General features: G+C 47.6%; 3 protein-coding genes across 5 annotated transcripts; 2 read left to right on the top strand and 1 right to left on the bottom strand.

The window, feature by feature from the left end:
- Positions 1 to 185: 185 nt before the first annotated feature.
- On the top strand, positions 186 to 7,133 carry DLAT (dihydrolipoamide S-acetyltransferase). The gene is made up of 14 exons (XM_083808564.1): positions 186 to 484; positions 1,096 to 1,197; positions 1,518 to 1,642; positions 1,788 to 1,944; positions 3,089 to 3,215; positions 3,384 to 3,577; positions 4,094 to 4,256; positions 4,476 to 4,543; positions 4,835 to 4,927; positions 5,019 to 5,126; positions 5,604 to 5,719; positions 5,995 to 6,157; positions 6,311 to 6,447; positions 6,924 to 7,133. Exons 1-14 carry the CDS (start codon positions 254 to 256, stop codon positions 7,051 to 7,053), a joined length of 1,914 nt encoding a protein of 637 aa, XP_083664690.1. The 5' UTR covers positions 186 to 253; the 3' UTR covers positions 7,054 to 7,133.
- Positions 7,134 to 7,712: 579 nt separating this feature from the next.
- On the bottom strand, positions 7,713 to 12,235 carry PIH1D2 (PIH1 domain containing 2; the record flags this gene model as incomplete). The annotated part of the gene is made up of 4 exons (XM_083808598.1): positions 7,713 to 9,639; positions 9,749 to 10,014; positions 10,549 to 10,791; positions 11,845 to 12,235. The coding sequence occupies 4 exons, from the start codon at positions 12,233 to 12,235 to the stop codon at positions 9,493 to 9,495; spliced, it is 1,047 nt and encodes a 348-aa protein (XP_083664724.1). The 3' UTR covers positions 7,713 to 9,492.
- On the top strand, positions 12,127 to 16,757 carry NKAPD1 (NKAP domain containing 1). Of its 3 annotated transcripts, XR_014574723.1 has the most exons (6): positions 12,127 to 12,260; positions 12,640 to 12,740; positions 13,850 to 14,005; positions 14,565 to 14,618; positions 15,396 to 15,971; positions 16,422 to 16,757. XR_014574723.1 is itself a non-coding variant. In XM_083808600.1 (5 exons), exons 1-5 carry the CDS (start codon positions 12,192 to 12,194, stop codon positions 15,916 to 15,918), a joined length of 903 nt encoding a protein of 300 aa, XP_083664726.1. In that variant the 5' UTR covers positions 12,127 to 12,191; the 3' UTR covers positions 15,919 to 16,757. The 3 variants fall into 3 exon arrangements, 2 of the variants coding, with proteins under 2 accessions (XP_083664726.1, XP_083664727.1); XM_083808600.1 differs by having other exon boundaries at positions 15,396 to 16,757; XM_083808601.1 differs by lacking the exon at positions 12,127 to 12,260 and having other exon boundaries at positions 13,738 to 14,005; positions 15,396 to 16,757.
- Positions 16,758 to 16,806: the final 49 nt, after the last annotated feature.

Raw genomic sequence — 16,806 nt, 5'->3', positions numbered from 1 at the left:
GCGCGCTGACAGCCCCAGTTCCCTCAGCGCACGTCCTTCGGGGCCCCTCTCGCCCTCAGACGCCCCCCCCCCGCCCCAGGCCTGGGCCGTGCCCGGCCGCCATTCCGCGGCGGCCCCGCCCCGCGGCGCTTTGCGGCAGTGCCGCGCCGCGCCGTGCCGTGCCGTGCGGAGCCGTGCCGCGCCGAGCCGAGCCGGGCCGTGCCCGCAGCGGGAGGTCACCGAGCGCCGGGGCCCCGGCTCCAGCTCCGGCTCCATGTGGCGGGCGGTGGCCCGACGCCTCGTCCCGGCCGCCGGCCTGGCGCGGGGCTGCCGAGCGCTCAGCGCCGCCGCCGTCGGCCCCGGCGCGGCCGTGGGGGCCCGGGCGGGGGCTCCGGGACGCGGCCCGGCGCTGGGCGGCCCCGCCCGCAGGCCCCGGGGGCTCCTGCCCGCAGCCGGGCCCCGGGTCGTCCCCAGCCGCTGCTGCAGCCTGCCGGCACACCAGAAGGTGAGAGGCGGCCCCGCGACCTTCCCTTCCCCTTCCCCTTCCTTCCTTCTCCTTCCCTTCCTTTCCGCCGTTCCCTTCCTTCCTTTCCCTTCCCCTCCTCTTTTCCCTTCCCCTTCTCCCTTCCCCTTCTCCCTTCCCTTCCCTTCCTTTCATTCCTTCCCTTCCCTTTATCCCTTCCCTTTTTTCCTTCCCTTCCCTTTCTCCCTTCCCTTCCCAGCTGCCGCCCCCCAGCAGGCAGCCCTCCTCGCCCCAGAGGACGCCAGGCTCTCTCCCACTCCCTCAGCTCCCAAACCTCTGTGCCTCCCCCTGGCCCAGAGCCTCTCCTTCATTCCCCACCCCTGCACGCCAGGCCCTGGAACTGCCGCGCACCAGACCCTGGTACCACCATCGGCTTCCCCCCTCGCCATTATCCCCTTTTCCCTGTATTCTGGGTTCCCTGCTGCACCTGCTCCCCTGGCACCTCGGTGTTGGGATCTTTCCTGCAGGCTGGAGGCAGTCCTGACCCGCCAGGGGCTGCAGACAGCCTGTCCTCAGTGACCTGTCCCTGCCCTGTGAGCGGGGTCCCTACGGGCAGGGCTGCGCAGGTTGTAACGCTTCCCTTTTCCTCGCAGGTGGCCCTGCCGGCGCTGTCCCCCACGATGCAGATGGGCACCATCGCGCGCTGGGAGAAGAAGGAAGGTGACAGGATCGGTGAAGGAGAGCTCATTGCAGAGGTATTCTGAGGGCAGAAGCTGTGCTGCATTTTTACTGGGCAACTTGCGCGCTCTGGGTTCTGTCCCCGGCTGCCCTCACCTGAACCCACTTTTTGGAGATGCTGCTGGGAACGAGCGACCGGCAGCTTTACGGAGTTGGTTCCTGCTTTTTGTCTCTCTGAGCGAGAGGAGCGCTTACTGTGTTTGAGACCACGCTTTCCCAGAGCTGGTGGGACAGGGTGGTTTTGCCAGGACTGCGGGCATTACGACCCTACGCTGTCAGACTGCAGGGCTCACTAGTCTTCTGTTTTGCTCTAACAGTATCCTGTTCTTTTTCAAAGGTGGAGACAGACAAAGCAACAGTTGGCTTTGAGAGCCTGGAGGAATGCTACTTGGCCAAGATCCTGGTGCCAGAAGGAACAAGAGATGTTCCTATTGGGGCCATAATATGTATCACAGTAGAAAAGTAGGTATTTTGCTAACTCTTGAGTTGAATTTTCTCTCTTGGGACTTCTTGGCTGCCCTGTGTGAAAGGTTAAGGGACAGTCACCAGACTGGTTTTACCATTGTGTTTTTTGTGTTTGTTTTTTTGTGTTTGTTTTTTTTTCTAGGCCTGAACATGTTGATGCCTTTAAAAACTACACTCTGGATACTGCAGCGTCTGTGCCCCCTGCAGCCTCAGTGCCTCCCCCTCCAGCCGCAGCTCCCTCAGCCCCACCTCAGCCTTCTCCTCAGGCTCCTGGCAGCTCTTACCCTCCTCACATGCAGGTAAGAGAGCATTGCTGCTGATGCAAGGTTTGTTGCGCTCTGTCTGTCTTTGGCGTTGCCAGCTCTAGGGGACTCTGTCATAAACCCTGTCAGGAGTGGGAGGTTATGAGCTGTAAGTGCAGCAGTGCAAACCACTTGAATTGTTGCATGCTTTAAGCAGGTGTTTGGGGAGGTCCCAGAAAGTGTTGTGTTTTTTTTTTTTTTTCTGAAAATTGTTTTAGCATCCCAGCTGCCTGTAGGAGAGACTTATTTCTCCAGGATTATTGTGCAGGCTAGAAAAAGTTACATTTGTCTGAGCTGAACAGTTCTGGTGTATACAAACCTCGTACTACATGTGAATATGCTCTGAAGGCTCTGCTCGGGTCTTGGAGCAGAACTCCGTTCTCTGATACTCCAATGAACACACCAGATGTGGTTTTGAGTGACTGAAAATGATGTATTTGTGGATAATCTGTTTGCTTAGATGCTGAGGTGTACGTCCATTGCTGCATCTGAGCACTTGGTAACGGCATTTCTGTGACATTCCTCTGAAATAGAAAACTTGAAAATATTGACCTAGTTACACAGTTGAGACGTGGAAGTTGATTTGTCTGAGATGTTACGAAAAATCAGCAGTTGCATGTGGAACTAATTCAAGGCTTCTCGAGCTGACTTGAATTTCAGCTACTTAACTTGATTTCCTCTGCTTGCCTTACCTGTCCAGTTCTCCAAAGCTGTAATTACATGTGCCATGTTTGTTGCACTGCAAAATGCGCATGTAAACCTACAGCACCTTTAAATGCTTACTGGAGGACAAGTTTGTATAGCTTTTACAGGGGCCAAATGTGTTTGTCAAAGACAAAGCAGCTTGCTTCAGCCTTCCTTTCAGTCTCTTTGGACTCCCGATGGGATGGTGCTACAAATGACTTTGATATATAGATTTCTTCTTTTTTTTTTCTTTTGCTTGCTTTCTTTGCTTGATAAAAGAAGCCAAACTAGAGATACAGCACGTGACTGTGCTGTGCTGTAGTGGAGTCAGATCTGAGAGTGCATTAAAGGTTGGCTGCTCCTTTAGGTTGACATCATTTGGTCAGGAGTTACAATCGTGTTCCCGTTCCTTTTGCATTACCAGAATGTGATACGCTTGTGTTCTCTGGCTTCACAGGTCACTCTCCCTGCCCTGTCACCTACCATGACAATGGGCACGGTGCAGAGATGGGAGAAGAAAGTCGGGGAGAAACTGAACGAGGGAGACTTACTGGCAGAAATTGAGACAGACAAAGCCACAATAGGTGAGTCAACTCCAAAGCCAAGAATGGATGGTGCCCCCTTAAAAAGGGAGGATCCAGAGTAGCCTCTTTTACCTGTTCTCCTCCAGCTGCTCATGACATGAAGATGTGGGGCAACGGAAAAAAGTTGTGTTACTTTTCATGCTGCTTTTCATGCTCTTTCCCTTTCAGGCTTTGAAGTGCAGGAGGAAGGCTACTTGGCAAAAATCTTGGTGCCTGAAGGAACAAGAGACGTGCCATTAGGAACAACCCTCTGCATCATTGTGGAGAAGGAGTCTGATATTCCGGCCTTTGCTGACTACCAAGAGACTGCAGTAGCTGACATGAAGGCGCAAGTTCCTCCTCCTCCTCCTCCGCCTCCACCAGTAAGGGCCTTTCTTAGCCAGGGAGAGAAGTTATGGGCACTGTAAAGAGTTTCTGGTTGGATCTAAACTGTTCTGCTGGTTTGACTGTGAGAAGCCCTGACTCCAGTAATAATGTCTATAATCCTCTGAGTGCCAGGCTAACACATGCATTCAGAAGAGATCGCTTCTGAGGTCTCTACTTTGCCCTCTGAAAACTGGAGCAGGTTATTATTTGTTATGGTCTCTTCTCCAGCCTGTTCCTTGTACCAGTTCCTTCCTGAAAATTAGGACTATAAATTACTTATTTCACCATTTTGATATATAGTTCAACAGTTTAGTTGGTGTTCTGCATGGGAAAGTTTCTGATAGTATTTCTGGTGCTGGGAAACTTCTCTGAGTACTTCCAGGTTGGAGACTACTCTTGTTATTCCCTTGACTGGTAATTAGATGGTCCTGTTCTTTTATTGCACTGAAGTGAAACCTCCAAGGTGTTTGCAAAATAATCACAAAGCTAATGGCTTTGATTCTTCTGTTAAGGTGGCAACTCCTGCTGCAGCTGCTCCTCCTCCCCAGCCTGCTGTTCCTTCCACTCCAGTAGTCCCCGCAGCTGGGCCACCTCCCCGGAAAGGGAGGGTCCTCGTTAGTCCTCTGGCAAAGAAACTGGCGGCAGAAAAAGGAATTGACCTTGCCCAAGTGAAAGGTAAGGTGCCCTTTGCCTTCCTCGTTCTCTCTGTCAGGTATCAGTTCCTCCAGGTACGTTCTTGCCTGTTCTGTTCTTTTCTCCCTATCAGGATGATCCTCACGGTGCAGCTTTCCCCACCAGGGACTGTTAGTGACTTACATCTCTGTTGAACAGAGCTTCGTGATGCCCTGTTGCAACTAATTGAAATCCTCTTACGTTTTCCTTTGACGCTTTTAGGTACTGGACCAGAGGGTAGAATCACAAAGAAAGATGTGGAATCGTTTGTGCCGCCAAAGGTTGCTCCAGTGAGTAGACCTGAGATCTGTAAGAATGGGATGTGGAACCATCATCTAGCAGGACTTAGCACTTTGTGAACTTCAGAGCAGTGTGTAATATTTAATGTGTGATTTAATAATCAATTGTAGGGCTTATAATGAATTTAGTTGGCAATCAGAGAGGTGGGGCTAGAGAGTGGAAATACCTGCTGCTCACAAGGAAGAGGCAGCATGGCTTCAGCTCTTGTCCTACCTACTGAACTACTCTGCGGTTGGTGTTTGATGAGTCCTGTGAACTGTGCTGTCTTGCTCTGGTTGCAGGCTCCAGCAGCAGAAGCAGTACCTGCGGCTGCTGCAGTCGCAGCAGCACCAGTGGGGACCTTCACAGATATCCCTATCAGCAACATTCGGAGGGTGAGGAGATTTTACTTCCCTGACGTCATTATTTGCGATCATAAATTTTCTGAAATCATTTATTTTTGTTGTTTCTGTTGTGTACCCTCAGGTCATTGCTCAACGACTGATGCAATCTAAACAAACAATACCTCACTACTACCTTTCTATCGATGTGAACATGGGAGAAGTACTGGTGCTAAGGAAAGAACTCAATCAGGTCAAGTATTTGGGGGGTTGGGGGGAGACTGCATTCTCTCACAGGTTTGCCCACCCTGCTTTTTGGTGATATGCCAGTTTGGGTTGGAAAAAATACTCTTTTCAGTGCCTTTTCTAGCTGTTGTACATCAGTTCTGGACTGTCAGTGACAGAATGAGATTTTTTGCCAAGGTACTGTGTGCTAATATCTAATTTCCCTAAGAAGGCCACATAGTACCCTGCTTGAGGTTAAAAAAATAAAATAAAATGTTAATTCTAAGCCAAGTTTGGGGAAAAACAGACATAAAAAATGTGCCTTCTTAGATTATGAAGGATATATATTCACCTCCTAAATTATCTTGGCACTTCAAATATTAACGCTTACAGGTAGTGTGATTGTTTTCTCTCATTTTCTCTAAGCAAGGCTGCGTGGCAGTGACTACCCAAATTATTTTACACATAAGGGATAAACTGACACCTCAAATCTCTTCCTTTGCAGGAGGTCTCGGATAACATAAAGCTTTCAGTCAATGACTTCATAATTAAAGCTTCAGCTCTGGCGTGCTTGAAGGTGCCTGAGGCAAATTCTTCATGGATGGACACAGTTATTAGGCAGTAAGTTTATGGTACGGTCGAAGCCAGAAACTTTATTTGTTCAGTAGAGAGTTGATGGCAGAGTAGCAGATCTTCTGGCGGGATTTTGAGTAGGGAGGGGAGCAGGTATAATGCAACAGTTGAGGGGGTTTAATGGAAGTGCCAAGAATCTTGAGTCTGAGGCTAGTGTGAGGTGAAACGGTTGTTGCAGAACAAATATTAACTTAGAGTTGTCTTAACACCTGAAATTCCTTGTGTCTTGCTAGAGTAACTGGCATCTCTGTTGTGTCTTGCAGAAATCACGTAGTGGACGTTAGCGTTGCAGTGAGTACTCCTGCAGGCCTTATAACACCTATTGTGTTTAACGCACATATAAAGGGCCTGGCTTCCATCAGTAAGGACGTGGTTTCTTTGGCCACTAAAGCCCGAGAAGGTAAACTTCAGCCACATGAATTCCAGGTGAGGAACTCCAGCTGCTAGTAATAACTGCCGCCCTTGTCTTCTGTCCCTCTTCAGAATGAGCAGTCTGTTTCGTGACGTGTCAGCTGTGTTCATTAATATTCCACTTGAAACAGCTTTTCTGAGTTTTCTGTGAATGTGTTTGTCTTGTAGGGTGGCACTTTCACGATTTCCAATTTAGGAATGTATGGGATTAAGAATTTCTCTGCCATAATCAATCCACCTCAAGCCTGCATCCTCGCAGTTGGCTCCTCAGAGAAAAGGCTAGTGCCGGCTGATAATGAGAAAGGGTCAGTATTCATCTGGTTCTGCGTGTACTGAGCTTCTGAATTAAAACTCTGAAATAATGGCTAGTTTTCTAACACTTCCCCTAGATAGATTTTTTAAAAATAGTTATTACTTGTTGACATGCTGCTTTCAGCACCTTCTGAAGAAGAATAGGGAGATATATGTTTCTCCTGATGTTTGTGTGATCCTGTTGCAGTGACGGATGAATGACCTGCCATATGTTTATTCTTGCAACTTCCTTGCAAGTTAAGGAAAGGCTGGCCCTTTCTTTGAAGGGGGTGGGTTGGGGAATAAGGTATGGAAAAGCATAAGGGATACACAACAGTTTAGCCATCTGTTCCTGTTTAACTACTTGCTTAATTTTATATTTAAGGAATGCTCAAGGGGTGGATTATAATTCAAGTGTCCTGTGAGATATAGCTGGTTTGGCAGTGATTTGCAGAGGATCGTGTTAACTTTCTTTTTTTCTTTTTTCCAGATTTGATGTGGCCAGTGTGATGTCCGTTACACTTAGCTGTGATCATCGTGTTGTAGATGGAGCAGTTGGAGCACAGTGGCTTGCGGAATTCAAGAATTTCCTTGAGAAGCCAGTAACCATGCTGCTATAATTTAACCATGCAAGCAAAATTTTCCCGGGTCACACTGTTTTGTTTTAAACAAGCTATTTAGACTTTAGTGTTCAGACTTATTAAAGAGTTCCTTTTTTTTTTTTAATTTTAAATATGTATTATATTATCTGGTAATGTTATTACCAGTCTGTACAGAAACAAAAGTTTGCAAAAATGCTTTTCAAAGCAATATTACAGCTATACTGTATTTTTATACAGTTAGTTAACTTGCAAACTCTTCCAAAACAGAGTTAAGCATCCCGGATTTACAAATGATCCAGGCAGAATGCATACTGCCACCTGCTTCTACACTAGATTGAACGAGGAGGGGCGGGGTACATACCAGGTAATTTCATGACCTCAGTGTTCTCAGAAATTTGAATTACAAACATCTCTTCACAGGAGTTCAGATTAGATGGTAACTGAAACGTACAAGGTAGCAGGCGAATTCCCATATTATCCTGTTCTGCTGGGGTGGGTGACAATGACAGATGCACTAAGGGACTGAAGCCCCTGGGAATGGTTTCTCAAAGGCCAAGTGTTAGCATTCCAAAACTCTTGGAATTTGGCACTGGTTTGGACCTTCTCAGCTTTGGGATCCCTTTTGAGCACTTTAAAGGTGAAAGAGCACTGATACCTGCGGTGTCACAGCTCTCAGATGCCACAGGGAATGTGCTGTCTTTGTGTAGACTTTCACTTACATGTGCTTTTCATATGAAGACTCTTTAATTGCTTTTCCTCTTGCTAAGTTAGTATCAGGCTATGGTGCCATGGAAGTAACCATTTTGCAGAACATTCAAGAGACTTTGTGTGTTGGAACCCATATAGGCAAATCACACATGATAATAGTGCCACCAGTGGATGTTAATCATGTGGTGACTCAAATGTTTGAAATTTTTTTCAGGCATTCTAACATAGGAAGCTCTGCGTTAGTCACTGGTACTGCAGTTCTTCCCTGAATTGTCGATGTTGTCCCAGCCTCAGTAAACTGCAGAATGTGCTATCCATGTATATATTGTATGTAAAATGCTTAAGTAGTTTGTTGGACTTGTGTCCAGTTACCCCAGTCATTGTATCCTGGAAGGGATGCAGTGCTGAACATTCTTAAATTCCACTTTCCACTTGGAAATGTTCATGTAAAAAGGAGGGTTGTGCAGTAATTACAAAGTGACCGGGAGAATTCAACAGGGGGAGAAGTTAACAAAACAAAAAGTTAAAGCTAATCTGTTTTTCTGTATATTGCATTAAGTACTGTCTCCTGTAAAGTTCTGCTACAAAATTCACTAAAGATATTGGAAGAAAATACTGTGGAAATTAAATATTTTTGTGGGAACTATTTAATGTCTGGTTGCTGTGATAGCTGGTTTTCATGCCTGGCTTAAGCAAAAAAAAAAAAAAGTGCATTAAAGTTTGTTTTTTTTAAAAGATCTAAAATATCTTGGTTCCAGACTTGCTCTAGTGAACCTATGTTCTATTAAATGTTTGGAATTGACAACTACTAAAACATGTTCCAATGCTTTTCTCTTCAGTCGTTTGTGGCTTATCGTACTGCTGTGGCACAGTTAGAGCTGTTTAGCCTTTCAGTCTGATGGTGAAACTCACCCTATTAACCTTAAGTTGTGATCACAAGGATTCCAAGATAACACAGCAAACTTGGAATATTCCTAGCTTTCTTGCTCAGTGTTCACCGGTAGCTAAGGTTCTGGCTAAAGAAGGTGCTGATTTCTTCCTGTGTGAAGAACACTAGAGAGTTCACCTTATGGTTACACTCCCTGAATGACGGGGAACAGCCTTGCAGTCTCAAAGATCCTATTCAGGGTGCTTGCTTGGAGTGCTGATAGTGACTTCCAACACTGCTTACAGCCTTCCCAAGCCAGCTCAGCTCACGCAATGATAATATTTTAGCTTGTATTTGATTGAAAAGACTACAAAGCCTATTCCGGTTAAGTTCAGCAGGGATTGTCCTAAAGAAAACAGGAACAGCATGCAGGGCAACTGGTACAACTGCGTATGACACACCTCTGCTAGTCACTCCAGCATAGAATGCTTGCAAGAGCTGCTTTAACCACATAAATCCAGTAAGCAAAATAATTTATTTAACAACAAAAACACAGAAAAACAATGCAACTGCTACTGCCATGTATCTTAAGGCAAAATTAATGATACAGTAAGGCTCGTATGCATTTATGGTTCATTAGTACAGCTGTTAATATATTCAAGTATTCCTTGAGTATTTAGTCTCTGTTTTCCTAAGTTTGATGGTGCTGATTTTCCTCCTGCCTTCCTTTTCTACGTGTACTTTCTAAAGGCATTTTGAGGTATTCACCTTTGAAGATTAAGTCAATTAACTCATCACCAGCTGCAAGTCAGGGTTCTTGTTCTGGGCTTTTGTTTAGTTCTGTCATCTGTGAACAGGAACTGGACAGAATGTAGAATTCTTTAACACGCAGGCTTTGCAACTGACACTGTGATGAACAATACCCCTTTTTCTTTGTTAAATGTTGCTGTAGCTGTTTCCTCATCCACCAATTCTGGCAGATCTAGTTGTAATTTGTATTTTTCAGGGACATCGATGATTATGTCATCCTAAAACAATATTAAAATACGTGATTGGTTATTTGACAATGAATTAGCAGCAAGTATTTCTAGGAATTTGATACCAGACAAAACAAGGTTATTCTTTACGTTGCCTTACCTTTGAAATTCTCAGATCACACTCCGAAACAGAGCTAACTTTAGGCAATTCAACTTTCAGTTCAATTTGTAATGGCTTCTTGTTTGCATCCTTCACAGTGCTCATTTCATAGACAGGGGTGCTCAGCTCCTCCGGCACTTCTGTACTGCTAATTTCCTCTATCAGAGGCACTTTAGACTGTGTAACACTTCCTTTTTTCAGCAGGATAGGAGCATTGCTGTGGTCCTTAGCTTCTATTCTGTGTAGCAGCTGATCAAGTGTCAGTTCTTTCAAGAAAAGAAAGTTTTTCACATAACAGTCAGTTACTAAGAACTGTTACACCACTTGACAAACTTATCACTAAAGTTTTAGCTTTGTAATTAGCAATTTTGTCAGCTGAAGACTCCTATTTGCAGTTGCTCCTTCCCTCGTGATTTGTTTTTACTGCCAAGCTGTTAAATGTTGCTGTTTTCAGAGCACTGGTAACAGCAGCAACCTCTTCTACTCATGTCAGAGCAAAAGAAACTTGGTACGTCACAGGATCAGCCCCTATCACAGCTTCCCCATCTAGTGGTTATAGAAAAAAAGGGAATTTGCTGTAGCAGTGTCAATAGTTTTTTTAACTGTAAAATAAAGGAAAGTAGAAACAACACCGGAGATGAATGCAGACAGGCCAGCAGGGCTCAACTGTTGTCTGGTATGAATACTACTGCCTTACTCTGAACTTTTAGAGAAGTGCTTGGTTTGTGCTTAAGGCAAGAATTGGGGTTGGGGGAGTCTGATAGGCCTTCAAAGAAAACTGACAGCAGCTGCCTACATACCCTTTGTGTTCTGATTGAGACAGGGCATTGGCATCTGCCATCCTTGCAGACGTTGCTGCATCCTTTCCAGGCTGCCTTTCAGCTTGAATGGTTCAACAGTGTACGAAGGTGAAAGAATAACATCGCATCGTTCCTCAACGAATTTAAGGGTCATATGGATCAAATGTTTCATTTTTTCTGGGTTTTCTTCTCCCCTCCGAAGAATATCTGGGTTATATGCAATATCTATAATGCTGTAAAGATCTAAAAAAAATAAGCTGCATCAGAATTAGTGCTTCGGTATTATGTCCTGGTTGGCCAGGACTGAGCTTTCAGATTTTTTTATAATCAGTTTAGAAGCAAAGAAACTGAATGTGTGGCTGCCGGGCACTGATGGAATTCACCTTTCCAGCAGTGTGTTCGCGCTCTGGAAGCGGAAATGTGGCACACCTCACCGTGACCATATGTGGCTGGGGAGCCACCTGGTGCATAAACACCCTGCGGGATTTAGATGGGTGCCAGTTGTGAATCCCTTGGTGTGCCTGGGCAGAGGGAATCATAGGATGGGTCGGGTTGGAAGGGACCTCAAAGATCAGCCAGTTCCAAGCCCCTGCCATGGGCAGGGACACCATCCACTAGAGCAGGTTGCTCAGGGCCTCATCCAACCTGGCCTTGAACATCTCCAGGGATCATAGAATGATTAAGGTTGGAAGAGACCTCTAAGATCATCTGGTCCAACCATCCCCCCTACCACCAATGTCACCCACTAAGCCATGTCCCCAAGCCCCATGTCCAACCTTTCCTCAGACACCCCCAGGGACGGGGACTCCACCACCTCCCTGAGCAACCCATCTCAACGCCTGACTGCTCTTCCTGAGAAGAAATGTCTCCTAAATCCCAACCTAAACCTCCCCTGGCACAACTTGAGGCCATTCCCTGTAATCCTATCACCAGTTACCTGTGAGAAGAGGCCGACCCCCAGCTCCCCACACCTTCCTTTCAGGTAGCTGCAGAGAGCACTAAGGCCTCCCCTGAGCCTCCTCTTCTCCAGACTAAATCCCAGATGGGGCATCCACAGCTTCTTGGCAGCCTGTTCCAGTGTCACCACATTCTGAGTGAAGAATTTCCTCCTAATACCTAGTCTAAATCTCCCCTTTTTTAGATTAAGACCGTTCCCCCTCATCCTGTCATTATCTGACTGAGCAGAGTCCTCCATCCTTTTATAACCCCCTTTTAAGGCCGCAGCGGGGTCTCCCCTCAGCCTTCTCCCCCCGATGCCGCCCCCCAGCTCCCTCAGCCCCCGATTTATTCCCGCACCCCCGTCTCCGGCCGCCCTTTCCAGCGGCCCGGCCCTGACGGGCACGGGCGCCCCGGGGCCTCCGGGGGCCGGCACCGCGCCGCAGCCGCACACGTTGACGAAGAGCGGGGCGGCCCCGCGGGGCTGAGCCCTCAGGCAGAACCGGGGCTCCGCCGGGGCTCCGCACAGGCTCCGTAGGAGGCTCAGGCAGGCCGGGGGCTCGCCCTCCGCCATTTCCTCCGGCAGGGCCCCGTTGCCGTAGCGACAGGGCCCGGCCCCGTTCCGCCGCCGCCGCCGCCCGGGGGAGGCGCTCGGCCCGGCCGCGTCCGGAGGCCGGGGCCCGGCCGGGGCCGGAGGGGGCCGGAGGATGGCCCGGGTGCCGGTGGGGAAGGTGCTGCTGCGGAACCTCATGCGGCACACGGGAGCGCACAACAAGGTAGGGCCCGGCCCCGAGCCCCGCCGGGCCGCCGCCGGAGTTACCGGGGGACATGGAGGGGGGGGGGGGGAGAAGGCGCCGCCGGGTTTTTGTGAGCAGCGAGGCTCTAAAACAGCCGGGTTGGTTTCTTATCGCGCTCTGCGTGTGCTTTGGGTTGCCTCGAAGAAGTTTCGGTCGCTGGTATCGTGTACAGCGGGGTGTACGAGCTCGGTGGTCCTCAGCAAACCGCGACTTGAGTTCCTGCCGGCCCTGGCGAGGCGTTAATTTCACGTGTTAATGGAGGGGTTTGCTCCCCCTCTGAGCTGGGGACTGGGGTAACGCGCCCTGTGTTGGTAACCGTGCCCCGGCACTACGCTGCCTTCTTTTTTATGACTTTCAGATCCAGGAAGAGACAGAAATGTGGAAAATCAGGGAGTGGGAGAAGCAGACAGAAGAGACGTACTGGAGGAGGCAAAGCAGGATGCTGTCGGACACCTCCAGGTGGGTGCCGCTTGTGTGGAGGAAACAACTGCCTTGGCACAGTCACTGAACCCTTTTGCATTATAATGCTGTAAGAGCATTTTGTGCTGGCCATCCCCTAATAATGTAGGAATACCACATAGGTCACAGAGTCCCTGGAAAGAAGTCAGACCTGCACTTAAATCTGACTTTTTATCTTTCCATCTAGACGTATAGTCTTCAAAATACAACAGTAAGTAGGCCGGGCTCTGTGAAGGAGCTGGAATAAGAAGTGCTGAAGTCGTAGGTCAGAAGGGTGCGAGGGAAGTCTAAACATGTTGGCCTTCAAGTTACCAGTAACCAAAATTGTTGTAGGATGGGGGTCCTGCACTGGTACAACACTAGTATTGACCACCTCTTAAGCGGTATCTTTCAAACTGTTCTGGCCCACCTGAGGATCTCACAAGTTATGCGAAAACAAGCGGGTTTGGTGGGGTTTGCAAGTGGAGATTTTTTTTTTCTCCTTTTCTTTTTTTAACTACGATATGTCAGAAATGTAAATGCTGCAGGAAGTGGTTTTGGTATCTCAGGGGAGAACACCTTTCAGACTCGTGCCAAGTGCACAGGTGCTGCTTTGCTCAGGAAGTGTGGGAACGAACGAGCCGCCAACACGTGAGATCGCTCAGAGCTGTTGGTGCTTGTTGGTGGATTTGCAGTTTTAGTACTGGTACCTGATCAAACTGTAGTTCTAGTTAAGTCAGTTCTGCTTCCCGAGTTCCTCATTTGCCAACTTCTACTAGCAGCTACGTCTCACTGCATGTTGCTAGTCTGCTCTTGCAGAGTATTCTGAAGGAGGAGAACTGCATTTTTCATGGTAGGCAAGGTAACCCCTTCCTCTAATTTAGCGTGTCTGCTGAGAATTTTGCCGTGCACAGTAGGCAGTAGTAAGTGTGAAAACCAGCGTTAGCTATTGAACTGGTTTTGTGAGAGCTCTTAATGGTGACTGTCTGTTAAAATGATAGTTGGTCTTCTTGCATAGATGGACACTCAAGACTTGCTGGATTTTTGCTCCCCTCGCTGGACTAACCCCTTGCTCAGAAAGTTTCTCCATCAGAACTGACAGCTGAAGGACAACTGTTCTCTTTCTGCAGCAGTCGGATGCGCAGTGACGGCTTCGATGACGAGGGCCACAGGGCCGACTGGAAAACAAAGAACTCACAATTTCTTGACCCAGTCGAAGATGATTTTCTTAGAGCACGGTCCTGGAATAAAAAGCTCTATGAATGTGAAGCCAACATGCCAGACAGGTCTGTGGAGTGTTTTAATGTTCTCTGATTGTAACTGTAATTGGAGCACCTTTCTGGAGTCCTGTACTGAAATATTAGCGTGTTACTCTTGTCAATATGTACTCCTATAAAATAGCGTTTGATCTCGTTTTGAGAATAAGATGCACAAACTTTTGCACTGTCACAGAGAATCTGATTTGAGTTTGTCTACAGAGTTCCTAAGTCACAATAAGCCACAAAAGCTAAGCCCTAAGTTTACCACCTAAGCTTGGTATTTATTTCTTTGCCCAAGGAACTGAAAAAAAGTCTAAAGAAGTGCAACACAGTGCTCCTCAGAGTTCTTTTCAAGAAATGGAACTTGTATTATTAGAAATAGGAAAGAGCCTGAAAACATCAAGTGTCTTTAAATAGTACTAACCAAATCAGTTGTTTTTCCTTCCTTCTTTCCTTGTTGGGAAGGTTCCGATGTCCTTTCTTTCTTGTGTCTAAACTTGTGCTCATTCTGCAGCTCTGTCTTTTCAGAGCCTTTTTTCCTCTTGAACACTTCTCTGCTTCTAATACGTGTTTCTGCTTCTTACAGATGGGGTCACAGTGGCTATAAAGAGCTATACCCTGAAGAATTTGATACGGACAGGTAAGGCAAATAGATTCAGAAATGTATCCCAAGTCCGTCAGGATATTCAGGGAATTTTACAAACTGAATTATTATAAGTTTTGATTGTAGATCTACCTTTAATGGCAAAGCAACACTGTTTAGTTACAGATAACCACTGAAAAAAATTAGTCCATTAATGTGGTTTCCCCGTCTGAGTCTTAGGGGAGAATTGTGTCTCTTGTAGTAATTCAGCTTGAGCTTGAGTTGCTGAAATGTTGTGAATTGTGGTGGGTCTGCCTGAGCCAACAGGGAAATAGAGAAGTAGGCTGAATCCAAATCAGGTCAGCAGACACACTGTCAGATCCGGATTCCCCACTGCGTTGTAGTGGATCTGTGTTTTCTGTGTTAGCCCTTATTTGGAGAATATCAACCCTCCCAGACCCCTGGAAAGTGGGGACTTAGCTGTAAAATAAGATCTTAGAATTAATTATGTTAAGCTACACCTAGCAGTCATCGAGTACAAAATTTGTCAGGCTTACAGGTTTGAAATAACCTGCTAGAAATTATTTTCTCATCACTTGGTGGCTTTCAGTACATGTTGTCATTGGTTCTTCCTCAAATACCTTGATCAGGGGTATTAGTAAGGTGTGGACCAAGCTGTTAACAAGCATTTGAAACAAAAATGCAGCCACAACATCCACTCCCCTGCACTGATCAATTGAGTCAATGGACTTGCTAACAACTTTGAGATAGAAAAGGCTCAACTGCTGTGTGCCTGCCTGCCTGGTTTCTTCTGATGATCCTTTGTTCTTGCAGTGACCAGCAAGAAGGAGATGAACAAAACGCTGTCAATGGGAAGAAGAAATCTCATTTGAGAAAGCAAACAACCCACGGGTCGCACAAACGGAAAAAAACAAAGAAATCGCACAGGAAGAAGCAAAAAAAGCATTCGCACAAGAAGCGAAAGAAAAAGAAAAAGGAGCAGGGGAGAACGACGTCAGATTCTTCCCGGGAGAGCGAATGCTCCGAAGAGGAGACTTCAGGCACTCGCAAGGGGAAACACAAGCGCAAGAAAAAGACCAGGAAAGTGCCTGCCAGGGAACCTACCTCGTCTTCTGGGCAGGAAAGTGACTTTTCCCATGCAAGTAGCTCAACCACCAGCAGCTCTGAGGACAGTGAATCTGAGGAGAAAAAAGAGAAACGCCCCTCCAGAAAGAGAAAGAAACGTCACAATTCTGTGTCGGAGAGGCACACTGAAGTACCGGAGAAGAGGAGCAAGAGGAAGAACTGGAAGGTGGCTGCAGATGATAAATCTGAGGATAGCTCAGACGAGGACTGACGAGGAATTGCTGAGTCCAGGCTGCGGCTCAGGCAATACGGTAGAGGACAGAGGCAGGTATTTTTCTTTCAGCACTGCCCCATCTTTCAGCATTTTTCAGCACTGTGGTTTATCCTTCCTCCCAGACCGCAGGGGGGGAACTGAGCCTTGGCAGCCAGCAGGAGCTGCCCCCTTGCTTTTCCTTGACTCAGGAAGGCGGGGGAGCAGTTCCCTGCCTCACAGGTTGGCTCGTCCTGCCAGCTTCAGATTTGCTTTATGTGACCAGGTTGATCTTTGATGCACAGAAACGTGACAGGCTGTCTGCGGAGTGAAGCAGGCACGTTTGCACCATTTTTATTTGTTTTATTTAAGTTTTAACAGTTTGGGTTTTTTGGGTTACCCAATTAATGACCAAAACTTGCAATAAGAGACGGGAGAGACACGAAGTCCATCAGCTGAGCTGCTAACAAAGGAAGTGTCACTGGATTTACCCTCTGGTAACTGTGTCTTTCCCCCTCCAACAGCAGCAGACCTGTGTGGCACCACGCACAGGCTCAGCTGGACGCGGACGGGAGCATGAGGGAATGCTCCCGTTCCAGCAGGAGGTGCAGTGCAAGACACCCGTGCGGTTGCTTGATTTAGACGTCTCTCCACACCCTGGCACAGGCTGGAGATTGCCTTGCCTTCCTCCTCTCCAGAGGGCTGCTGCACCCCTTTGTGCCAGCAGAGAGCCCTCGGCGGGCGTCGTGTGCTCTCCAGCCTGCCTGATGTCTTAATGGAGAAGGGCAGAGGCCGGACCTCCGTGCCGTGCAGCAGCCAAGCCTTCTTCTCACGAGATAAATAAATCCGGAGCTGTTTGATGGCTTTGTGCTTGCTTTGGCAGAGAGCTGGGGGACGGGGCAGAGCCCG

This window comes from Anser anser (genome assembly GCF_964211835.1).
Source record: "Anser anser genome assembly, chromosome: 22".
Lineage (NCBI taxonomy): Eukaryota > Metazoa > Chordata > Aves > Anseriformes > Anatidae > Anser > Anser anser.
Note: the sequence above shows the minus strand (reverse complement) of the source record. Positions and strands in the feature narration are given on the sequence as shown.

Excerpts from the sequence above, each read along its gene's own strand:
- DLAT (XM_083808564.1), top strand. The coding sequence starts at position 254 with ATGTGGCGGGCGGTGGCCCGACGCCTCGTCCCGGCCGCCGGCCTGGCG. Across the intron at positions 1,945-3,088 it reads CTTACCCTCCTCACATGCAG|GTCACTCTCCCTGCCCTGTC; the intron begins GTAAGAGAGCAT and ends CTGGCTTCACAG. Across the intron at positions 4,257-4,475 it reads TGACCTTGCCCAAGTGAAAG|GTACTGGACCAGAGGGTAGA; the intron begins GTAAGGTGCCCT and ends TGACGCTTTTAG.
- NKAPD1 (XM_083808600.1), top strand. The coding sequence starts at position 12,192 with ATGGCCCGGGTGCCGGTGGGGAAGGTGCTGCTGCGGAACCTCATGCGG. Across the intron at positions 14,006-14,564 it reads GAAGCCAACATGCCAGACAG|ATGGGGTCACAGTGGCTATA; the intron begins GTCTGTGGAGTG and ends TGCTTCTTACAG. Across the intron at positions 14,619-15,395 it reads GAAGAATTTGATACGGACAG|TGACCAGCAAGAAGGAGATG; the intron begins GTAAGGCAAATA and ends TTGTTCTTGCAG.